At 36.3% G+C, this 25,918-nt stretch overlaps 1 protein-coding gene across 2 annotated transcripts in view; it reads right to left on the bottom strand.

Moving 5' to 3' along the window:
• Positions 1 to 7,364: 7,364 nt before the first annotated feature.
• The window catches only part of LRRCC1 (leucine rich repeat and coiled-coil centrosomal protein 1), a 42,250-nt gene continuing 23,696 nt past the window's right edge, over positions 7,365 to 25,918 (bottom strand). For both annotated transcript variants that reach the window (XM_082858838.1, XM_082858839.1), the window contains 10 exons: positions 20,485 to 20,689; positions 19,831 to 19,970; positions 18,206 to 18,407; positions 17,480 to 17,665; positions 16,560 to 16,734; positions 15,534 to 15,697; positions 12,699 to 12,907; positions 12,469 to 12,606; positions 9,823 to 9,958; positions 7,365 to 7,973 (listed from right to left, as the gene is read on the bottom strand). In XM_082858838.1, the coding sequence (XP_082714964.1) occupies positions 7,851 to 7,973; positions 9,823 to 9,958; positions 12,469 to 12,606; positions 12,699 to 12,907; positions 15,534 to 15,697; positions 16,560 to 16,734; positions 17,480 to 17,665; positions 18,206 to 18,407; positions 19,831 to 19,970; positions 20,485 to 20,689 (1,678 nt within the window). In that variant the 3' untranslated portion in view covers positions 7,365 to 7,850. The remainder of the gene's footprint in view (positions 7,974 to 9,822; positions 9,959 to 12,468; positions 12,607 to 12,698; positions 12,908 to 15,533; positions 15,698 to 16,559; positions 16,735 to 17,479; positions 17,666 to 18,205; positions 18,408 to 19,830; positions 19,971 to 20,484; positions 20,690 to 25,918) is intronic.

Here is a 25,918-nt window from a genome sequence, read left to right as displayed (position 1 = left end):
TTGGTTGTTTGATAGCATATTATTTAGCCTCCACATGTTTGTGTTTTTTGCAGTTTTTTTTTTCTTGTAGTTAATTCCTAGTCTCATAGCATTTTGGTTGGAAAATGTGCTTGATATGGTTTCAGTTTTCTTAAATTTACCAAGGCTTGTTTTGTGGTCTAGCATGTGGTCCATCCTGGAGAATGTTCTATGTGCCTTTGAAAAGAATGTGTATTCTGCTGCTTTTAGATGGAATGTTCCATGTATATCTATTAAGTTCTTCTGATCTAATGTGTCCTCTAAGGCCAGTATTTCCTTATTGATTTTCTATCTGGGTGATCTGTCCCTTGATGTAAGCAGAGTTTTAAGTCCCCTACTATTATTGTGTTACTGTCAATTTCTCCCTTTATGTTAGTTAATGTTTGCCTTATGTATTTAGGTTCTCCTATGTTGGGTGCATATGTATTTACAGTTGTTATATCTTCTTGGATTGATCCCTTCATCATTAAGTAATGTTCTTCTTTGTTTCTTATAACAGTCTGTTTTAAAGTCCATTTTCTCTGATATTTGTATTGCTACTCCAGCTTTCTTTTGATTCCCATTTGCATGGAATAATTTCTTCCATGCCCTCACTTTAAGTCTGTGTGTCTTTAGATCTGAAGTGAGTCTCTGGTAAGCAACATATATATGGGTCTCATTTTGTATTCATTCAACCACTCTATGTCTTTTGATTGGAGCATTTAGTCCATTTACTTTTAAAGTAATTATTGATATGTATGTTCTTATTGCCATTTTGTGAATTGTTGTGGGATTATTTTTGTGGGGTTTTTGTTGTTGTTCCTTTTGTCTTCTTTTGTTCTATTCTCTTGTGATTTGGTGTCTATCTTGAGTGTTATACCTGGATTTCTTTCTTTTGTGTGTGTGTGTTATCTATTATAGATTTTTTGTTTTCCTTGCTGCTTTTAATATTCTCTCTTTATCTTTAATTTTTCCATTTTAATTACAATGTGTCTTGGTGTTGTTCCTCTTTGGGTTAATATTGTTTGGGACTCTCCATGCTTCCTGGACTTTGATGTCTATTTCCTTTCCTAGGTTAGGACATTTTTTATCTATTATGTCTTCGAATATGTTCTCAGTCCCTTTCTCTCTCTCTTCTCCTTCTGGAACCCCAATAATGCAAATGTTAGTAGACTTGATGTCCCAAAGGTCTCTTAAACTGTCTTCATTTCTTCTCATTCTTTTTTTTGTTTGGCATCAGTGATTTCCATTACCTTGTCTTCCAGCTTGCTGATCCTTTCCTCTGTAAAATTTAGTCTACTGTTGATTTCACCTAGTGTATTTTTCATTTCAGTTATTGTAGTCTTGGTCTTTGTTTGGTTGTTATTTGTATTTTCTAACACTTTGTTGTTAAATACTTCTAACTTTTCAATCTGTGCATCCGCTCTTCTACTGAGTTCTTTGATCATCTTTACAATTGTTACCCTGAACTCTTTCCCAAGTAGATTGCCTATCTCCACTTCACTTCTTTTTCTGGGGTTTTATCTTGTTCCTTCTTTTGGAACATGTTCCTCTGTCACTTTATTTTGCCTAACTTGCTGTTTTTATTTCTATGTATTTGGTAGGTTGGTTACATTTTCCAGCCTTGCAGCAGTAGCCTTTTGTAGGAGATGTAGCTATGCGTCCCAGCAGTGCACTCCACTCTTGTCACAAGAGCTATATGCTCTAGGGGTGCCCCCTATGTGGGCTGCTTGGGTCCTTCTGTGGTGGTGGGCTGACTACTGTGGGAAGTCTGGTAGGTCTGGCTAGTCCCTGGTCCAGTTGGTTGCCAGGCCCTCCTTGTTTGGAGGCTGCTGACCATTGGTTTTTGAGGCTGTGTCATGAGGTAGCTGGTGGTGGAACCCCAGACGGCTAGTACTCGCTCACCGATGGGCTGTCAGCTTCCAGGAGATCTCAGGGTTGGTTCCTGCCCAGTGGTGGGTGAAGCCATGTCCTGGAGCTAGTGATGACCTACCCATAGGCAGAGCAATGTCCTGAGTTCTGCCTGCAGGGCCCAGGGTGTCCCAGAGCTGTTATTGGATGGGAGTGGTTCCTGACACCCCTGGGTGTGGGGTCTGGGGTATTCTGAAGCTTGTGTTGGCCTGCTTGTGGGCAGGCCCAGGGCCCAGCCAGTCCCAGGGCTGGGGCTGGGCTGTTGGTGGGTGGGCTGGGTCCACAGGCTGTGGGGCTGCAGTTGTCCTGGGGCTGGTGTCTGCCCTCTGGTCTGTGAGACTGATCCCAAGGCTAGAGCAGGCTCATGGGTAAGTGAGGCCAGGGATTCTGGGGTTGGTGCCTGCCCACTGGTATGTGGATCTGGATACTAGTGTCTCTGGTTGCAGGGCCCTGGGGTCCCAGGTCTAGGCCTGCACACTGGTGTGTGGGGACAAGTTCCTTGGCCCTCTGATGGCAGGGTCATGTCCAGGGGAGGCTGTGGGCTCAGTGAGTCTTAAGGCAGCTTCTATGCTGGTGTGTGTGTGCAGGGGGCTTTGTCCCTGCTTACTGAGTTGTCCCAGTGTTGGTGACTATAGACTGGTGCATGGGGGCAGGGCTGGGTCCTGAGGCTTATGAGCTAGAGGGAAGATTCCAAGTTGGCGCTTGCCAGCACCAGTGTCCACGTGGTAGAATGAGCTCCCTCAAATGGCTGTCTATGTCTCTAGGGTGAGCTCAGTTGCCTCCTGCCTTTCTAGTAAACTCTCTAACATAAGTAGGTTAGGTCTCACCCAGGCTCCTTTCAAACCACTGCTTTTGCACTGGGTCCCAGAGTGTGTGAGATTTTGTGCATGCCCTTTAAGAGTGCAGTCCTTTTATGTTTCTCAACCTTGGAGAAGTGGCCCTCTGTAGGAGATGTCCTATGCATCCCAGCAGTGTACTCCCCTCTTGTCACCCAATGGCTAGGGACCAGCTGGTCCCAGGATAGTGTCTGGCCTGCATTTGTGGACTCTGTCTGCAGCCTGTGGGACTTTAGTTTTCTTGCTTCTGGTGTCTGCCCCCTGGTGGTTGAAGCTGGTCTGGTCTAGAGACTTGTGCAGGCTTCTAAGCAGGAGGGGCTGGTGCCTGCCCCCCAGGGGCTGGAGTTGGTCTTGGTCCTCTGGTGGGCAGGGCCATGTCTAGGGGCGTGTCTAGAGGTGTCTGTGGGCTCAGCAAGTCTTTAGGAGCCTGTCTGCTGATGGGTGGGGCTGTGTCCCCACTCAGTTTGTTTGGCCTGAGGCATTCCAGCACTAGAGCCTACAGGTTGTTGGGTGGGGCCAGGTCTTGGTGTTAATGACCCAAGCAAGATGTCTCCCTCCAGTGAGAGTTCATATAGATGAACGCTCCCCCATATCTCTGCCATCAGTGTCTATGTCCCCATGGTGGGCAAGAGCTGCCCCCCACCTCTCCAGGAGATGCTTCAAGACCGGCAGGTAGGTCTGGCCCAGGCACCGTTCAAATTACTGCTTTTCCCCTTGGTCCTGGTATGCATGAGATTTTGTGTGCCCTGTAGGAGTGAAGTCTCTATTTCCCCCAATCCTGTGGAGCTCCTGCAATTAAGCCCCGCTGGCCTTCAAAACTGAATGCTCTGGGAACTCCTCTTCACAGTGCTGGAACCCCAGGCTGGGGCTCAGAACTCTCATTCCTGTGGGAGAACCTCTGTAATATAATTATTCTCCAGTTTGTGGATCACCCACGCAGGGGGGATGAGATTTTATATTATGAGTCTGCCAGTCTCATTGTGGTTCCTTCTTTATGTCTTTAGCTATAGAGGATATTTTCTGGTAGGTTTCAGTCTTTTTAAATGATGGTTGTTCTGCAGATTTTTGTTATTTTTGTGTGCTCCTGAGAGGAGGTGAGCTTAGGGTCCTTTTACTCTGCCGTCTTGGCTGCTGTCCCTTTGTACCTTTCTAGTAAGATTTTAAATGAAGAAGTGTGTTTTCCAACTTCTTCAAGATTGATAGTCTAGGTCCCTTGAATTTCTGTATGAATTTTAGAGACCATGTTGTCAATTTATGCAAATAAGCTAGCCGAGATTTTGGTAGGGATTGCATTTAATCTGTAGATGAATTTGGGGAGAATTACCACCTTAAGTCCTCCAATCCATGAATATTGTCTTCTTTGTTTCCTTTCAACCATGTTTTGTAGTTTTCAGAGTATGAGATTTGCACTTCTTTTGTTAAATTTATACCTAAGAATTTTATTCTTTTTGATTCTATTGCCTATGGAGTTCTTTCTTTTTATTTTAAACCACTGTATTAAGGTATGATTGACATGCAAAAGCTGTACATAGTCTGTACAATTTGATGAGTGGAAGTATAAACTCATGAAACTATCACCATCATTAAGGCCATAAACATATTCAACAACTTCCAGTTTCCTCCCACCCTTATTATTATTATCATTTTCTTGTGCTCATTCCTGATTTTAGTAATTTGAGCCCTTTTATCCTGAATTAATTTAGCTCAAGGTTTATTTTTTAGATTTTTCAAAGTCAAAATTTTAGGTGCACTGATTGTATTGCTTTTCTATTTTCATTAATTTCTGCTCTAATTTTTATTTCCTTCAGTCTGTCTGCTTTGGCTTTAGTTTGCTCCACTTTTCCCAGTATTTATAGGTGGAAGGTTAGGATATTAATTTCAGGTTTTTCTTCTTTTTTAATGTAGTTGCTTGCAGATAAAAATTTCCTTCTGACAACTACTTTAGTTACATCTCATAAATTTTGTTACATTCTTTTCATTTCCATTCACCTCAAAGAATTTTTCTAATTTCCCTTGTGATTTCTTCTTTGATCCAGTACTTATTTAGGAGTGTGTTTAATTTCCACATAATTGTAAATTCCCCAAATTTGTTATTCCTTCCTAATTTCAGTTTGCTGTGGTCACAGAGCATACTTTGTGTGATTTCAATACTTCTAATCCCATTGAGGCTTGCTTTCTGACCTTCCATCTAATCTATACTGCAGAATGTTCCATGTGCACGTCAGAAGAATGTAGATTCTGCTGTTGTTGAAAGCATCCTGCAGATTAGGCCTAGTTGGTTTACCGTGTCATTGAAGTCTTCTGTTCTCTTGTTGATCTCATGCCTCATTGTTCTATCCATTATTGAAAGTGAAGTATTGAATTTTCTGTTACTGTTGAATTACCTTTTTTTCCCTTCAAGCCTGTCAGTTCTGCTTCATGAATTTTGGGAATATGCCAGTAGGTACATCCATGTTAATAATTATTATACATTCCTGATAAATTGACATTTTATCATCTTTCCTACTAGTACATTTTTGTTTCAAAGTCTATTTTGTCTGATATTAGTATAGCCACTCCATCTTTCTTATGGTTGCTATTTACATATCTTTTTCTGTTCTTTTACTTTCAACCTATTTGCATATTTGAAAGTGTCTTGTAGGCAACACACAGCTGGATCTTGTTTTCTTGTCTACTTTTGTCTTTTGGATTATTTAATCCAGTCACACAACATAATTATTGATGTAGTTGAATTATACATGAGTTGAACTTATTTCTGCCATTTTTTGTTTTCTAAATATCTTTTTATTGCATTTAATAATTGCTTTATACTTTATTGCTTTACTTCTGCTTCTTTTGTATTACACAAATATTTTCTAGTATAACATTTTAATTCTATTTTTTAGTTATTTATTTTGAGTTACTTCCTTAATGGCTTCACAAGGGCTTATACATACCTTATCAGAATATACAACAGATTTTTACTAACCCAGTTTCAATGAAATATAGAATCTTCTATATAGCTCTATTCTCTTCCTCTTTTTGTGCTTTCTGTTATATATGTTACATCTATTTTATAATTGCAACTGTTTTTATAGTTGTTTTATATAACTTAAAGTCTAAGAAGAGCAAATATATATAGTTACATTTTCATATTTATTACTGGTGTCACTTGTTCCTATGATTTCAAGTTACTGTCTCCTGTTACTTCCTTGCTTCCGTACAGCTTTGCTTTCACCCACCTTTGTGCTGATATTGAGAAATATTACATTTTGTTTTACTCCCAATAATACAATTATACACATTGTTTTACATATTTGCTTTTTTAATCAGCTAAGGGATGAAAGGAAAAGAAATATGTATTTATATTCTTTTATAATTACCTTTACTGGTGTTTTTTTCTTCTCATGTGTATTCAAATTACTCTCTAGGGTCACCTTCTGAAAGGATCTGAAGCCTTAAGAACTTCCTTCAGCCTTTGTTGTAAGGTGGGTCTGGTAGGAACACATTTTCTGTTACCTGGGAATGACTTTATTTTGGTTTCATGTTTAAAAGATAGTTTTGTGGGATATAAGATTCTTAGCTAATTTTTTTTGAGTACTCTGTCAGCCCACTGCTTCTAGTCTCATTTGTTTTGCATTTATTCTGAGGGATAATATTGTTGGATGTAGAATTCTTTTCTTTGTTTTTTTTTTTACGGTACATGGGCCTCTCACTGTTGTGGCCTCTCCCGTTGCAGAGCACAGGCTCCAGACGCACAGGCTCAGCGGCCATGGCTCACGGGCCCAGCTGCTCCGTGGGGGATCTTCCCGGACCGGGGCACGAATCCGTGTCCCCTGCATCGGCAGGCGGACTCTCAACCACTGTGCCACCAGGGTAGCCCTGGATGTAGAATTCTTGATTTACTGTTCCTTTTCTTCCTGTACCTAAAATATGTCTTTCACTGACTTCTGGTCTCCACTATTTCTGATGAGAAGTCAACTGTTAGTTATATTGTTTCTTTATATGAAATAAATCATATTTTCTCACTGCTTTCAAGATTTTCCCAACAGTTTGACTCTTAAGTGTCTAGGTGTGGTTCTCTTTGTGCTTATCCTGGGTTTTACTGAAGTTCTTGAATCTGTAGGTTAATCTTTTTCATCAAATTTAGGAAGTTTTCAGCTATTATTTTCCCCAATATTTCTTATGTCCTCCCCTCCTCCACAGACTCCCATTATATATATTGACATGCTTGATGTCCCACGGATTTCAGTATAAATCTTGCCTATAACAAAATGGGGCCCTCTCTTTACATTTTTTCTGATTCCATTTAATTTTCAAAACTTAGTTCACTGGCTATTAGTTAAGAATTAGGTATTATATTCTTTCAGAAATAGTAAGGAGAATAGTATTTAGATCTTTGTTCTGAATACAGAGGAACATAAGAGATGACAAAAGTGAAATAGTAATAAGTGAACTGATATGAAATGGAAGAAAACGGTTTCCAGTTACAAAATAAGAATTCTCTTCATAAATAGTAACTAAAAAGGAAAAATGAGAGAATGACAGTGGAACAGTAGTGTTCCTCTTGAGACAATGTTTATAAAACCTTAAATGTAATCTTTAATGAAAAAGTCATATGCATTATATAAAAAGGGGTCATTATGAGTGATGTGGAGATACTTACATATGCATTCTTAAAAATACCACATCCCTTATACAGATTTAAAATATTTTTTAGCTACATTTATGAGCCTTTCAAAAGAATGGTGCTATGTCAACTAAAGGACAACCAATAAATATAATTAGTTCTTCATCAACACAGTAAGGTTAACAACAATATTAAAATACTTTCCCTCATAGGCAAATGTGTAATTAGCAAACAATGTACAGCACAGAAACAAGAAAAAGTGTTTTAAGTTTAGTTATTTTGGTAGGTTTTTCTAATACACATAATTGTCAACAACTTATTATAAAAACCTACATATACAATTAATAAATACTTGATCAAGTCTTTTAAAATATAATCAGAATGAAATGTGTAGAAAAAGACATTTCAAAGTCATAGCAGTTACTACTATCACAATATTTAATCATTTTTACAATAGGTCTGCTGGTTCATTTCAATTCAATCCATTCTCAGAACCATCACATTTCTTGCTGAATTTGATTTAGAGCAAAAGCAAGTTGCTTAATTTTTATTTCCATTGCTTTTTTGTTCTTGCATGTTTCTTCCAGAAGTCCACGCATTTCTTCTTCAACTTGATGAACCTAAATCAACATATAAATTTTATAACATTTACATTTCTTAATGAAAATGTATTTTAAAAAATGCAAAAAAGTGAAAAATTTATTCTTATACATTTTGTATTTTGTGATGTCCATTTAAAGCAGAGGTTAATAAAATGTTAACTTGTTCAAATACTAATAGGGAAAATGTTATACTGTATACAAAGTACTTACATGTGTATTATCCATTTATTTCTCATAGGTTCTTGTGATTAACACATGGTAATTTATTTTAACTCTATTTTATAATTTAGAAAACTTGTTCAAGTTGTGTAGCTTCTCAGGAGCATATTTGGATGATACCCGGTCTTCTGACTTAATCTTTCCACTGTCCTGTGCTGATTATGAATGCTGAATCATGAATTTGACTTTAAAAACTGAAACAACCTCCGTTTCCAAAGAAACTCTTTAATTTAAACACTGCATTTCTAAAATTGCTGGTGGTGGTTATAAATGACCATATTTTTGAGAGATCATCTTATGATTTTATTGTTAACCTACATTCTCCTAGGATTCAATGTATTTGATACTATTAATTTCTGCTTGAAACTCTCTCTCCTATCATACAACATTCCTGAGAGTATTACCAGTATCATCATCCCTTTCTGTTTACTTCCCTCTTCCTAATCTCTAATACAGACTTCCTAATTTTTTTCCCTTTGAAAACATTTTTCCTAATTTAAATGATCACCTCTATGTGATGCCTTACAATTTTTTTTCATGATTACCGCATTTAAGCTTTGGTGAAATTTTTCTATTCTCTAACAAACACCTCCCTTTGATATTACATCATATTGGCAAGATGTCCATAATCAAACACAGTATTTTCCTTTTAGCTAAAGGCCTAATTTTATACTTTATTTAGTAATACCTAATGTACTCTTGTTCAACGATCGGTAGATTTTAAATAAAATATCTGAAACATCTGTTAACTTGAAATGAAATAAAGAACTAAATTTTGAACAAGTTATATTTCCTTATTCATTGTGATTATTTTCAAAGACCTAAATCCCCCTTTCTGGTTACACAGACTCCTGATAGTAATGTCATTTAATTATACAACCTTGATTATAATATATGAAGTATCACTTTCCTTTTCTATTAACTCTTTTCCTTTTCCAGTTGCTGATTTATAAATCTCCAGTCTTAAAGACTTTTATCTGTTTCTTATTATTACTTCAAAATCAGGGAAAAATGGAAATTTGTAACTGTCTGCTCATCTAGTGGATCTTAACAGAGGGGTCATATCAGAAGCACCTGTTGAGAAAAATACCTGGGTCTGATCCCAGTCTTAGTGAATGAAAGTCTGAGGGGGAAGCACATGCATATGTATTATTAAAAAGCTCTGCAGGTAATTTTGATGTTTGCCTCTGATTTATTATCATCCTAACCCATTCCTTTGTCAATGATATTAAAATGAGAAATTTGATAGTTTTGAACCCTAACTGATAATAAAACACTCCTTGAGAACTTGTCCTAGGTAGTGATGGATTGTATTTAATACATTCACATTCTCATCTTGCCTATGTGTAACCAAAGGGGCTTCCAGCTGAAATTGGCTAGGGATACAGAAATTTTTATCCAGAGTTCATGGAGCAGGTGCACATCAGAATCAAACTTATAATCTTGGTTTCATTAAAATTATATTCTGCACCTAATCTAAGTATTACCGACATTTTGGTCTGGCTTCATGATTGTACTGGCAATTTTCTTCACATCTATTTGGTTATTAAATCATGCTTCCTTTTCTCTTTTATCATTGTCAAAGATCCCATTTACTTAGCTATAACAATTTAATACTGATTATCAAAGTGAATTTTACTTACAGTACCTTTAAATTTGCAGAATCGATACATTTCTGCTTTTCACTTGCCAGCTGTATTATTTCAGCTTGATGAGCTTCAACAATTGCATCAACTTGTTTTTTAAATGCATCATCCATACTATGAAGCATTTGTATTGCATCCCTTAAAAACAAAACAAACCCACATATCTACTGGTACATATAAAAATTAGGCTGTTTTTGGTCTTTTTAGATGGAAGCTCTTACATTCATATTTTAATGGAAGCATAACTCCATTAAATAGAAAAGGGCTATCTTGGGTAACTAAAGATATAAGTAGTTCACCATCCAACAGAATCTTAGTAACAGAATAGAGTTAGGTAACATCAATGGAAGTTTGTTACACTATTACCCTCTGAAAGTTAGAGTACATTGGTTCTCATTTATTTTGAGTCTAAGAATATGGTTTATAAGCACCTTCTTAGATGCTACTATCAATCTTTTTTTCCTCCATGTATTAGTGTGATAATAATTTGAGGAAGGTTGATAATAATTTGAGGAAGGTTCAAGTTTGTAAGCATATATGTCTGACTTCCCTATGTTAATGCTTAATGGGTAAAACCCTATATTAATAAATTATAAACAGTATTCACAAAATTTTAGTGCTAAAAGTTTCTTATAGGCCAAATACCCATTCCTTTATATTAAGTATGAATAATTTTATTAAAAACGTTAAGTCCATAATGAACAAACTTCCTGGTTTTGGCACAGCCCATTGTAATAGTGGATTGAACATTGGGACTGAAACCAAGCAAGACCCTGTGGGGCTCCTGGGCATGGAAGCCTTTCTGTGTCTCCATTTCTTGTTTGTAGGGAATAGACTCCAGCCTCCATGACCTTCCCTGAGTTCCAAAGGGCAGATTCAAACAGTTGCTAATGAGGGAAGGGAGGGGATGCAGAGACTAGGGAGAAGACCACCTGACACCAGATTAAAGGAACCAGAGAAGCTCATCAGGAGACCACCTGAGGCCAGATTAAAGGAGTGCAGGCACTGCACACACCCTGATCCTTATTAGCCGCTCCGCCCTTGAACCATTGCTATAAAACTCCTCACTTCTCAGGCTGGGACACAGTTTTTTGAGGCACAAGCCTGTTGTGTCCCCCTTTGCCCAGCAAAGCAATAAAGCCATTCTTCTCTATTTCACCCGAACTCTGTCTCTGAGACTTGATTCGGCACCAGTGTACAGAGGATGAGTTTTCAGCATCAGGACCATGAATCAAAAGTCTTTTTTTTTTATTCCCAGTTGCAACAGTTGGTAGCTATGTGACTAAGGGCGAGTCACAAACTCTGTGTTTAAAGTTTGTCAACTATAAAACACAATAGTCCTGCCTGTTCAGCCAACCTCACAAAATTATTGCTGGGTTCAAAATAAGATGTAAGAAAAAAATCAATTTATACATTATAAGAAACTATGCAAATAAAATCTATTCTTATGAACAATAATTTACTTATTTTATTAAAATTCCATTAAATTAAAAATCATATTATCAATCTTAGTCATAAAAGCATTAATGTATAAAATCAGGCCTTTATTGTTTTGCTCTTAAAGACATGATAAACAATGCAATATAAGAGATTCTAAAAACTGTCAGGCTTTATGATTTTTATTAAGTTTAGGAACTGCTAGTTATATGAAATGATTGTTTCTTTTAGGATCAAAAGGACTCCAAACTGCAAAGCTGTGACCAGCAGGAAAGAAAACTGCAATAGGTTCCAAGTCAAGGTCTCTGTATTAGTGCTTGGTTGTAAAGCAAAGTGGAACAGGGTCCATTAGCAAATAAACAAATGACTGTATTATCAATCAAAACTTTCTGGGGAGTAAAATAACACCTTTTCAAAGAATTAAAATATGAGAAATCAAATTTCCAGGTTCTATTAGACTTGATATAATGGGAACCTATCTCTCTCTATATGAGATTTTTGGGCTACCTATATGCCATGTTATCTATGCCATTCTGTATCTTGACATGAGCACTGGTCACTAAACCATGCTACCTAATTTTTAAGGCAGTCAACTTTGTAAATTATTTTAACAAGTCTAGTTATACAGCTTACAAGGTAAAACCCTCATTTCCTCTAGAGTATTTTATAAAATCCATAAAACAATGGCATATATGTATACATTTCCTTCCCCTTCTTTAAAAATCAACTCTTATCCTCAGCTGGTACAGGCCAACTGCTACCTAAATCTGTTTTAGCTTCTTCAGGAGCTCACTGTCCCTGGTAGTCAGTGATTTCCTCCTCTAAACTCCACATACAACAGCCAAAAATATCACTTGCTGCTTTCATTCAAACAGAGTTTGAAAATAATAATTACAGTAATAAAAATGAAATATTTATACAGAAATTACTATGTGTCAGGCACTATTTAAATGCTAAATAACCCATACAAACCATATATATATACATAAATACACATATATATAAAGTTTAAACCTCACATCAAACATTAAAGTAGGAACTATTATAATCATTTTATAGATGGAATGGAAATAAAGTACTTGGCAAATACCTATGTCCAGCATGTTTTTACCCTCCTCACCCCCATCCCCCCGCCGTCCTACACAACCCACCCATCCCAATTCAGTTTTATGTTTAAAGATATCCCACATACTTTAGGACTTAATCCTTACTTTTGCAGTTCAATACTTTTGTCTCTTTCTGCTTTAAGTTTCCTTTCTTTGTTTTCAAAGTTTTCTTTCACTTCTTTTACTTGCATTTCAAGATGACACAGAAGCTCTCCTTTATCATGCCACTTCTGATTAAGTGTACTAATATGAGAAGAAATAATTTAAAAAATAAAATTGGTTATATGAAATTATTAAGCCACACGTAATTTCTCAACAGGAAATTCGTAAAATACCTGTAAGCTTTTCTAATTTCTTCAAGTTCTAATTCCTTTACTTTCAACTGCTGTTTTAGTTTTTCTTTTCTTTCATTGTGTCTTTCTAGTTTCTCAATTATTTCATCCAGTTGTGAAGATTTTTCATCAAGCTGTTCTTGGGTACATTTTTGTATTTCAGTGATCTTTTCGTGTAATATTTTGATTTGTTCCTCTCTTTCCTGTAAACACTTCATTTTTACAGAAAAAAAATCATTATTTAAAAAAATAATTATTTTTATTAATCTTGAATGTCTCATTTCCTAATTAATTCAATATGGTTTAAAGTTATAAAAACTATAGATTAAAAAATAAATTGAACAAAGAATGTTTTAGAAAAGATTTACAAAACATTTTAAAAATCACAATCAATAAGGAATAGCACTACTACTATGTTTTAACTGCCACTAAGAAAGATGCACTATTTACACTTTTTACTTCATTAAGTTAGTAACTACCAACCACACAGAGGGAGTAGAAGGAAAAGAAAACTGTGCAATGAAAATTTCAATTAACATGGAATACAGCAAAGACTTATGTTCACTGTTCATGTATGATACAAATTAAAATGCTATTTCTACTATGCTAACAAGCATCTTCTGCATTAGGATGAGCAAATACTTTAAAATAAAGTATGATTTCATCACTATTACAATGTCACATGAAAATAGGCTCTACATCCCCCCAAACTTCCTTTTATTATATCTTCTATACTGTGAGTCATACTTTATCCTCTATTTGCATATTACAAATCAGAGGATAATGAAAGCTCAAGACCGCCTTAGGCACTGTTAAGTGTTTGCAGGTATTAGGCCTTATATGGGTTATTTACTTCAATGAACATGTTTGCTTTAAGGGGGTATGCCTGGAGGCAGGAACAGCCCTGCTATAACACCAACTACTGATATCAGTCTCTGAAAGTGAGAAAAGATGAAATTGGCAGTTTTTGTTTTTACCCTGTTTCCCCTGCCCCACCTTGCCTTTTTTTCACTTTTGGGAAGAAGATGGAGGCAAACAAACAAATACTGAACAAGGCTAATTTAGGCATGAATTCATCACTATTTTAAAAAATGTGGTTCAATTCCTTAGTGTGTTATATATCTAAAAATTCTAAGCAAAGATATCAGGTAGTCTTCTAGTCTTGATAACATTTGCATAAAAGGCATGAATTGTTTATTTTCTCCTCACAACTCTCGTACTTAAGAGTAATACTTAAGTAAGTACTTAGAGGAGAGCAGTCTTGACACATTATATTAGGAATCCACAAAAGCTATAGAAGATTCTTATGAAAAACCCCATTAATAAAAAGAATAACATTGTAGCATCAGAGAATTTTGTGATCCATACTTAAAAGTACCAAAATAATACACAGGAGGAAACCAAATCTCAAAAGATTTGTTTCTAATTTCCATAGTCAGAAGCTAACTACAGGATCTATTTAACTGAAAACATTGAACTCCAAATTTTGCAGATTAGGTCATTATCCCTTCAAGTTATTAGCTATGATGAATTTACTGCTAAAAGAAATTATGCCTAGCTATCTCTGTATGTTCTGTGATTAGATGGAATGTACCATTAATGCTCATATCTTTGAGACTGATACAGTGTTCTTTAAAGTAAATGTACTAAGTTGTGAAAAGAAAAATGATGAGTTGAAAATCTGAAAACTTTTTTTTTTAACCAAAAATCTAAGACTAAAAGTCATCTGTTTTTTGGCTCCACTATTTATTCATTTCTAGTCATTTCCTCCCAAAACTCTGCTCAGAGATTAATAAGCAGTAGTCTTACTGTGGAAGCAGTTATGTCAACCACAAGTATTATATACCAAGTATAGATTTTTAAAACAAGAAAAAATGCTCACTGCTAAAAAATTTAAATAATTTTCAGTGTAGCTTGGTATGTATGACAGATATAATTGAAATTCTGGTTTCATGCAAAACCAGAAAACAAGTATAATTGTTTAGGGTTATACAGTTAAATCATTCACAGCCTAAATCTAGCTATGGATATAGCAACATGGTGATAAATATGTTTCTTTATTTTCTGTACTTGACAAAGTTAAGTTCTCAAGGAGTTTCTTAAAAATGACTAAGGGAAAAAAAAATCAAATCTTAGGTAGTTATAATTACTGTAAAGAATGAGTTCCTAACTTTATGGGTGATAATCTCACAAGTTTCTTAAAAGCCCTTTCTCAGCTATTTTTATACCTTAAAGATACTCTCTAGAAGAAAGTTTTGGAGTTCAAATTTGATTCACTGTTCAAGCTAACTTTCAGAATATTTCTCTGGAAATTTTCATGTAAGATACTTTGAAACAAGTGATCCTGTTAGTATTCTCTCTTAAGATAGGCCATATTGAAGAAAAGGGTAAAAACGGTTTCCCTTGGGAACAAGCAAGAATCTTTTACATTCTTTCTATTCAGATACTTTAAAATATAGGATAGCAGGTTCTGTCATAATTTCGAAATGTGAATTAGCAATATTGGAAGATACTAAACAATGAAAAGTTTAAATAAAATATTTGTTTTTGTGGTTCCTAACCCTTTATGGACACTACTTCCAATTATTTCAAAGGGCCATAATAACATTTTCCGTAAAATTTTGAGGTAAAAGTAATTTCAAGTTAATAAGTTAATAAATAAATGTCATATAACTTTTAAAAGCAAAGAGGCAAACATAAAAGAAAAAACATGATAATATGTCTTAAATTCCATAACAGCTGGGATGCACTGAGACAAATATTTATTATTATACTATGATCCACAGATTTTTCAAACTTTCCACATGTTCTTTTCCTATAATAAAATGTCAAACTTACTTCTTTTAATTTTCCAATGGTTTCAGTTTGGTCTTCTACGATTTTGCACTTAATTCTTAATGTGTCATTATCACGTTCACTTGCCTTTCGCAGAGATTCATTCTCCTTACACAAACTTTCAATTTGAGCCTCTAGTCTCCCATGATTTTGGGCTAGAGAAGATTCTAAGAAACAAACATCATCAGTAAAAACTTAAAAAGACCTTGGAGAATTTATATTTTATGAACATCTAATTTTACAATGTATAATATAGTAAATAAAAAGAAAAGCTGAATAAAGAAACAAAATATATAATAGTACAATATGAAGAGGAAAGGGGAAAAGAACAAAAAGGCCTTCTAAACAACTGTGGCTATTTGAGAACCTAAAACCACAAATCATGAACAAGTAACTCAGACATGAAATATTTAATGGGTCATGTTATGCTGTCCAAACAAAATCATATTATAGATTTCTATATGGAATGGACAAATGAACAATGTTCCATTTAGGCCAACACCTACTATTCATAATTTGTGAAGTCTCTAAGAATGCCTTAAAATGGTGTATATCTCTTGCCTTATGGTGACTGGAAAGGGAATGAGACTGAAGGTAAGTTTATCTGAACCTAAAGTGGTTTTCATTCATAAACGATTTCACATTTCTCCACATATAACAACATAAATGTTAGCAACATTTTTAGCTAAAAAAAAATGAATGCTGCATATGTACAAATAATTCAAAATCACTAGATAAGAAAGAAATGTATACCTGTTCAGAAACGTAATCAAATTATAGTGGGGAAGAAAACCAACAGCAAAAAAATCAGAGCTATAACTTCATAACAGGTGTAATAAACTACTTCCCAATTCCTAAGTATAATTTCATTCCTGTTTGACTGGCAAATGACTACTTCTCCTTTCATATACAGTGTCACCTTCTTTCTTGGTATGTCTAGGCAGAGTTAAGCCCTTCCTTTTCTAATACCCAGATTTGTTGGATTAGCAGAATGGGCTATTTTTTCCCTTTGAAAATTGAGAATTTTACCCTGTTGTGCCAACTCATGTCCCCATACTTTTCTTTCTGTCCTTAAACCATAAATTAGCGATTCCTTGGCTGCTAGTTCGGAAATAAGCTGCATTTTTTCATGCTTGAGAAGTTCTATTTGAATACTCTTCTGCTTGTCATCTTCACTTAAAATTTCAAGTGTGTTGATTTGATTCTGTATACCACCAAAACACATTGGAAAAAAATGCAAAGTAATTATTATATTTAAGTGTTTCTTTATTTTCTTTTTGCATTTTATAATGAGAAAAAATGCTATTTAAGCAAATACAAAGTAAATGTTCCTAAATTTTACATCAAAAAATGTTTAAATTTTATTAACTAAAGATAAATGTAGGTCATGAAATAAAAAGTCAAATTTTAAGAGCCTACTCCTTTAAATGCTCTGAATTTTATTTAATATCTTAAAAGAGCAACTACACATGTAATACTCAAAATTTCTCACCAAATATTCAATATTTATATCAATAGTCTAAAGGTTACTTATAGAAAGTGAGTCCTTTTGGGCAAAATACCACTAATATTTAAAATTGAGACTATAGAAATAAAGTAATTAAAAAATTATTATAGTTAGGTATATGTAAAAACAACCACTACCACAAAATTAATATATCAACAATTCATGTATTTCCCAAACTTCAACCACCTGTATCACTGTAAAACTGGTACATTTACTTAGTATGCTTCTTAAAATTAATTCACGTATTTTACTTAAATACTATTTTAGTGTAAGCAATACAATCTGTGCAATCATGGTTTATCTCCTATTACTTTTCACACACGTTAAGAATAGATAAGTAATGTTATCTAGTTCATAATTGTGTACTTCCTCAAATCATCACAATATTCTTGAGAAAATGACATAAAAATTAAAAAGGAAATATAATGTTACAATGTCTTACCTGTAAATTTGTTGCTGTTTCCTGTTTCAATTTAGAAACTTCTGCCAGTTTTGTTTTTTGTTCCTTCACCATACTGGTTAGATCTTTAATTAAAGAGGAAGATTCATTTTCTTTTCGTTGAGCCCAAACAAGAGCATTCTTGCTCTTTGCTAATTCAGTTGCAACATTTTCAAAACCATCTTTAACCTATATTTCAAAATTGCATTATAAATAGCAGTTCTGCAAATATTTGGAAAATACCTGTTTCTGGAAACAGCTTACTTCTTTCATTTTTAGAATCAGAATAAAACTGACAGATAATTGGCTTTGCAGGCTAGCCAGGCGATACGTGTTTGTGTTGTAAGTCCTCAACCCTGCTATTAGAACATAAAAGCAGCCACAGATACTATGTAAACAAGTGGGCATGACTCTGTTCTAATAAAACTTTATTAATAGAGCCTGGAGACTTTAGTTTGCCAATCCCTGCTCTATAGTAATAGAGAATTCAGGTTTCCTAATTCCTATTCGTGCTCTCTTTACTTGACCATTTATAACCTCACTTAGCTTTGGCAATAGCACTGAAGATTAGCTATTATTTATGTGAAAAAATAAGGCTCTAAGAATTTAAGTAATTTGGTTAAGATCATATAGCCAACATGCAAATAGAGCTAGAATTCTAAAACGTAGTCTTATCAAACCATATCTTGTTGATTCTGTTTTCAATAAAAAGCTAGACGCCATTCTTACATCTTTAAATCTTCTGGCTTCAACAGTTAAAGCAATACGGAATTCATTTTCTAAATCCATATACTGTTGGTTTAATGCATCAATTTTATCTTGGTATTCTTTTATAACTTGTTCATGTTTTCTCTCTTCTTTAGCAACTTCTTTAGCTAAGGCTTCCTGGAACTCAGCTTCACTAAAAAACTCCCTTGTTTCAAGGTCTTTCCTGGGATGAAAAACAAATAAAAATCACAGGATGCTGTTTATCTAGAAAGAAAAACTTTAAAGGTCTTTTAAATAGTTATTAAATGTTCTATATTCCCTATTGTTAAAGATCAGCTCCTCACTTTCACACACAGAAAACTAGGGATAGGATGGTAGATACAGAAAGAATATGAGTTTTGATTGCGTATTCGGTGGTGACAGGGATAAGAGGAGTATGCCAAATCTTAACTTCACTGAGATAGTTCAGAATCATTTTATGGTTTCTAAAATTCTTTGGGTGCATTCACAGAAGTCAGATTCTGTCTCACTGCATCTTCTACTTTGGTTGAGTCTTTGACATAAAATAAATACAGTCTGACTGGTCCTGGTGGCTGCTTAATTGAAAACAACAGTTATGTGTGAAATTTCACCAATCTTTTAATATAGGGCCAGTTTTTTAATTTCAATGTGAATTCATTCTTCAGAGTTCTCCATTATTTTTCTTGAATAAATCAAACTCATAAAACAAAACCCATTACTTCTGGTTTTGGTTTCTTTAAACTAGAACAAGTTAAAAGATATCTGAAAAGAAAATTAAGTGCCAATTTTTAGATTTTTGTGATTATTTGCCCCCCAATCTTGTATAGTTGTCTTGACCACATATATGATGACAATTTTCCCCAGAGCATCAAAATTTAATTTATATATTAAAATTTGATTTATACAAGGACAAAACCAAAACAGGCCTGAGAACAAACACAATTAACTCATGGCAATCATACAATTCAACTGGTAGTAAGCAGATAACTAGCTGAATGTGCTTAAATTACTGTGGACTTTAAAAAGCAGGTGTTGGCAAACTATAGCCCATAGACCAAATCTGGCCTGCTGTCCTTCTTGTGGGGAAGTAAACTTTTACTGAAACACAACCATGCCCATTCATTTATGTGCTGTGTATGGTTACTTTTGTGGTACAAAGAGATAGCTTTGTGGTATCTATTCAGAGAAAGATACCTGAAAAGCCTAAAATATTGATATTTTCTATCTGGACCTTCACAGAGAAAGTTTGTTGAACCCTGCTTCAAAGGGATAAAGAATATTGATAATTTAACAAGTAGTTACTTGGAAGTCAATTAAAACAGCTTTCTCTATATTACAATGATCAATTTTTAGTTGGGCTTAGAGAAATGGAAAATGAGCTTCATTGCTATAAGCCCATACCTCAACCTCAATAAAGTTACTGATTTGTTTTTAAGCTACTAGTTCTAACTCTAAGATTGATTCTAAAGCATACATAAACATGTCATTCTCCATGAGCTAACTGTGCCAGACTTCACCACTGCTCAATCACTGTCTAGTCTTGGCAGGGGCAGGGGGTAAAACCAAATAACTTTTTCCTATTTTTAAATGTCCATATTTTCCTAAAATATACATATTTCATTTACCTGTGTTCTTGTTCTTTCAATGCAAGAAGTTCATGAAGTTGTTGCACGTGTTCCTTTTCTTGATGAAGAGAAGTTCTAAGTAAGTTTATTTCTCTATCAGCAGCTACGGCTTTGAGTTCCACCTCTTGGATAAGTCGCATCTGAGTAAAATACACACCATTACAGTATTTAGATAATAATCTCCTCTGCTTCTATTTTAATGTCAGTTGCCCAAAGACAAGTGCCTTCTAAATAATAGGACCTAGGGATTAAGTTGATTTTCAAAATTTATTAAATGCTATGGTCTCATAAAGTGTAGTCTTAGAAGCATCAAACACATTAGCATTAACTCTTATTTCACCACAGACTTTATTGAAAATTTCCATTCAGAAGGCATGAAAATTAAAAGTCTCCAAGTACCCCAAGGAGACATTTAAAAACTGGCTCTTAAACACAAGGCTAACAACCTGCAGCATTTCCACCAACTCTGCTTTGTGAATGTTGGCAGCCCTAATTGAAGAAATGATTACATAGGTTAAATTACTGGCACATTTAAACTAAATTTTGCATTCAGCATAACATCCTTTATGTTTACTATATAATGACATAATTTGTTTCAGGACAGAAGCTATGAATGTGTTAATTCATGGGACTGAGAGTAAAATAGAGAAATACCTGTGCTGCTTGCTGTTGCCTTTTTTGTCTCTCCTTTTTTTCTAATGCTTTTTCCAGGGTTCTTAAGTGTCTAACGTGATCCTCTTGTTGATCTCTTGCTTTAATTAATTCAACAGTTAGTTTTTTAATTTCATTTTGAAGCCTCTGAACCATAATTTCGAGTTGTAGTTTGGAATTTCTCTCTTTAAAAATAATTTCCTTTAGCCTAAAGCATAAATCAAACGTTGCTTTAAATATATTACACATATAGAAAGATAAAAACTGTACTAAACATTAAAAGTTACAGTAGAGAGGAAGATTTGAAGTATGTTCCAAATTCTCCTTAGATAAAAAACGTTGAAAAACAGTACGCCTTTCGCCCATCCCTGAAACTAGCATTGGGCCAAGAGGGAAAACATTTTACATAAATCAATGAAACTTTATCTAAGGAGATGTAGTACATATATACAGTGGAATATTACTCAGCCATAAAAAGGAATGAAATAGTGCCATTTACAGAAACATGGACAGACCCAGAGATTGTCATACAGAGTGAACTTAAGTCAGAAAGAGAAAAACAAATATCGTATAATATTGCTTATATGTGGAATCTAGAAAAATGGTACAGATGAACTTATTGGCAAAGCAGAAATAGTCACAGATGTAGAGAACAAACTTATGGTTACCAAGGGGGGTGGGGTGAGACAAATTGGGAGACTGGGATTTACATATATATACTACTATGTATAAAATAGATAACTAATGAGAACCTACTGTTTAGCACAGGGAACTCTACTCGGTGCTCTGTGGTGACCTAAATGGGCAGGAAACCTAAAGAAGAGTGGATATATGTATATGTATAACTGATTCACTTTGCTGCACAGCAGAAACTAACACAACATTGTAAAGCAACTATACTCCAATAAAAATTAAAAAAAAAACCAAAGCTGTAGTAACTAAAACAGTATGGCACTGGCACAAAACCAGACACATTGACCAATGGAACAGAATAGAAAACCTAGAAATAAACCCACACATATATGGTCAACTAATTTTCAACAAAGACCCTAAGAATATATAGTGGAGAAAGGACAGTCTCTTCAATAAATGGTATGGGGAAAACTGGATATCTACATGAAAAAAAATGAAATTGGGTCTTATCTTACACCATACACAAAAATCAACACGAACTGGGTTAAGAACATAGATATAAGACCTGAAACCATAAAACTCCTAGAAGAAAACATAGAAGGAAACTCCATGATATTGATCTCGGAAATGATTTTTCCATGGGGACACCAAAAGCATGAACAAGAAAAGCAAAAATAAACAAGTAGGACTACATCAAAATAAAAAGTTTCTGTACAGCAAAGGAAACAATCAAGAAACTAAAAAGGCAACATGACAAATGGGAAAAAATATTTGCAAACCATATATATGATAATGGGATAATATCCAAAATATGTAAAGAATTCATACAACTCAAAAGCAGAGAAACCACAAATAAACCAATTTTAAAATAGGCAAAACCCCTGAACAGACATTTGTCCAAAAATACGCAAATGGCCAAAAAGTATAAAAAACATGTTCAATGCCACTATTCATCAAGAAAATGCAAACCAAAACCACAGTGAGGTATTACCTCACACCTGTTAGGATGGCTATTATCCAAAAGTCAGAAGATAACAAGTCTTAGTGAGGATATGGAGAAAAGGGAGGCTTTATACACTGTTGGTGAGAATTTAAACTGGTGCAGCCATTATGGAAAATAGCATGGAGGTTCTTCAAAAAATTAAAAAACAGAACTACCATAAAAGTGGGATCCACCAATCCCAATTCTGGGTATATATCCAAAGGAAGTGAAACCAGTATCTCAAAGAGAAACCTGCATTCCCATCTACGCTGCAGCATTATTTGCAGTATCGAGATATGGAATCAACCTAAATGTCTATTAATGGATGAATGGATGAAAAGGTTATAAATAAATAAATAAATGCCATATTAGTCAGCCTAATAAAGAATGAAATCTGGCCATTTGTGACAAAACGGATGAACGTGGAGGAGATTATGCTAAGTGAAAAAACTGGTGATATCACTTATATGTGGGATCTAAAGAAAGTTGAACTCATGGGACTTCCCCGGTGGTCTAGTGGGTAAAACTCCATACTCCCAATGCAGAAGGCCCAGGTTCGATCCCTGGTTGGGGAACTAGAAACTGCATGCATGCTGCAACTAAGAGTCCGCATGATGCAACTAAAGATCCCGCGTGCCACAACTAAGACTTGGCACAGCCAAAATAAATAAATAAATATTAAAAAAAAAAGTTGAACTCATAGAAACAGAGAGTAGAATAGTGGCGACCAAGGGTCAGGAGTGGGGGGAATGTTGGCCACAGGGTACAAGCTTTCAGTTATGAGTAAGTTCCAGAGACCTAATGTACAACATGGTGGCTAAAGTTAAAAGTAATGCATTGTATACTTGAAATTTTCTAAGCAAGTAGATATTAAGTATTCTCAACACACAAAAAAACAACTATATGAGGTGAAGGATATATTAATTGGCTTGACTGTGGTAATGATTTCACAATGTATAACAAAACATCACATTGTACATCTTAAATATATACAATTTTTATTTGTCAGTTATACCTCAACAAAGCTGAAAAATAAAATATTGAGATTGAGAAAAAAAATAAATTAATGAAACTTTATCTTATGTGAACTTTACTATTCAACAGCAAAACTACAAAACACATTTTTTCAGGCATTGTGCTAGATATCAGCTTAAAAGCAAGCAAGATGAATAAGATACAGCCTGGTCTTCAAGGAGCTTAATATCTAGCAGAGGGGACACTGATGCATTTATAAAGAAAGCTACAGGAGAGAAGCAATACCTGAACAGATACCTGAAGTCAACTCTGACTTCCCTGTATCTTCCCCAGACACTAAGTATTATATCCTAGTACTATACTACCTCTGTGTTACTTAGAGCCTTTTGACTAAAAACTCTTTAACTAGTTTCAGTAAGAAAGGAGAATTTATTGACCCACATAACCAATTCAGGGGCTGGGGTGGCACTATTCCGAGGCACAGCTGAAACCAAGGATATGAATACCATCAGGTCCCTCTCTCTGATTCCCTACAGGCTGGTTTCAGTTTTTCCAATGGCAGGCTTCTTTGTAACATGCCAGGGAGATGGGGAAGGCTATAAACATCTCTGACAGCAGTGACAACCAAACAGAAAAGGTTACCTTTCTCTAGCTCAACTTAGAACTGAGCTCTGGGAAAGGCTTTGGTTAGTCCAATTTGGTTCATATGCCCACTCCATGCAGCGGTCACTGTGGCCATGTGGGCTAAGGCCAGGGGCTCACCTCTTAACCAATATTATAGGCAGAGAGGCAGTTCATGACAGAACAGAAGTCAAGTGTTTGAAAAGGGGACAACGAATAGCAAAGACATAGCCTCATAAAGGAATTTCTGAGCTAGGCAGCCACTCCAATGTGTACCTACTATAATTGCCAAGCCATAATTGAGAAAAATCCCTACACTCATCAGCTTCTATACTACAGTCATTTCTCCAATTCTTGTCCTCTTGCCTTTGAGAGTCGTCTCCAAACTGGTCTTCCTTTGTTCACTCTCTCAACTCTGGTTTGGTATGTTATATGAAAGAATATTGGACTTTATTCTGTGGACCATATGGTGGAAGGGGCAGAGAAGCTACCGATCAGTAAAATTAGAGAAATCCTCTAATCAAGAGATAAGGGCCAGGGCGGAGACTGCGGGAGGCGGAGGGGGGAGCTTCGAAGCTGCGGAGGACTGCACAGCAACGGGTGCGGAGGGCAAAGCGGGGAGATTCCCGCACAGAGGATCGGTGCCGACCGGCACTCACCAGCCCGAGAGGCTTGTCTGCTCACCCGCCGCCGGGGCGGGCGGGGCTGCGAGCTGAGGCCGGAGCGCAGGGAGAGGACTGGGGTTGGCGGCTTGAACATAGCCTGAAGGGGTTAGTGCACCACAGCTAGCCGGGAGGGAGTCCGGGGAAAAGCCTGCACCTGCCGAAGAGGCAGGAGACTTTTCCTTCCCTCTTTGTTTCCTGGGGCGTGAGGAGAGGGGTTTAAGAACGCTGCTTAAAGGAACTCCAGAGACGGGCGCGAGCCGCGGCTAAAAGCGCGAACCCCAGAGACGGGCGCGAGCCGCGGCTGAAAGCGCGGACCCCAGAGACGGGCGCGAGCCGCGGCTGAAAGCGCGGAATCCAGAGACGGGCGCGAGCCGCGGCTGAAAGCGCGGAATCCAGAGACGGGCGCAAGCCGCGGCTAAAAGCGCGGACCCCAGAGGCGGGCGGGAGACGTTAAGGCTGCTGCTGCCGCCACCGAGGGGCCTGTGTGCGAGCACAGGTCACTCTCCACACCCCTCTTCCGCGGAGCCTGTGCAGCCCGCCACTGCCAGGTTCCCGGGATCCAGGGACAACTTCCCCGGGACAGCGCACAGCGCGCCTCAGGCTGGTGCAGTCACGCCGGCTTTGCCACCGCAGGCCCGCCCCGCACTCTGTGCCCCTCCGTCCCCGCCGGCCTGAGTGCGCCAGAGCCCCCAATCAGCGGCTCTTTTAACCCCATCCTGTCTGAGCAAAAAACAGACGCCCTCCAGCGATCTACACGCAGTGGCAGGGCCAAATCCAAAGCTGAGCCCTGAGAGCTGTGAGAACAAAGAAGAGAAAGGGAAATCTCTCCCAGCAGCCTCAGAAGCAACGGATTAAAGCTCCACAATCAACTTGATATACCCTGCATCTATGGAATACCTGAATAGACAACCAATCATCCCAAATTAAGGAAGTGGACTTTAGGAGCAAGATCTATGATTTTTTCCCCTTTCCTCTTTTTGTGAATGTGTATGTGTATGCTTCTGTGTGAGATCTTGTCTGTATAGTCTTGCTTCCAGCATTTGTCCTAGGGTTCTATCCGTCCATGTATTTTTAAAATTTTTTTTCTTAATAATTAATTTTAATAACAATATTATACTTTACCTTCGTTCTTTCTTTCTTTCTTTCCATCCTTCCTTCCCTCCTTTAGACAACGAATCATCCCAAATTGAGGAGGTGGTCTCTGACAGCAAGATTTAGGATTTTTCCCCATTTACCTCTTTTAGTGAGGGTGTATGTGTATGCTTCTGTGTAAGATTTTGTCTGTATAGCTTTGCTTCCAACATTTGTCCTAAGGTTCTTTCTGTCCCTTTTTTTTTTGTAAATAAGAATTTTTTAATTCAATAACTTTATTATACTTTATTTTATTTTTACTGTATCTTCTTTCTTTCTGTCTTTTTTCCTTCTTTCCCTCCTTCCTTCCTTCCTCTCTCCCTCCCTCCCTCCTTTCTTTCCTTCTTGCCTTCTTTCCTTCTTTGCTTCTTTCTTTCTTCCTTCCTTCCTTCCTACCCTCCTTTCCTTCTTTCTTTCCTCATACTTCTAC

Source organism: Leucopleurus acutus (genome assembly GCF_964270905.1).
Source record: "Leucopleurus acutus genome assembly, chromosome: 17".
Lineage (NCBI taxonomy): Eukaryota > Metazoa > Chordata > Mammalia > Artiodactyla > Delphinidae > Leucopleurus > Leucopleurus acutus.
The sequence above is the reverse complement of the archived record's forward strand: the minus strand, read 5'-3'. Positions and strand labels throughout refer to the sequence as shown.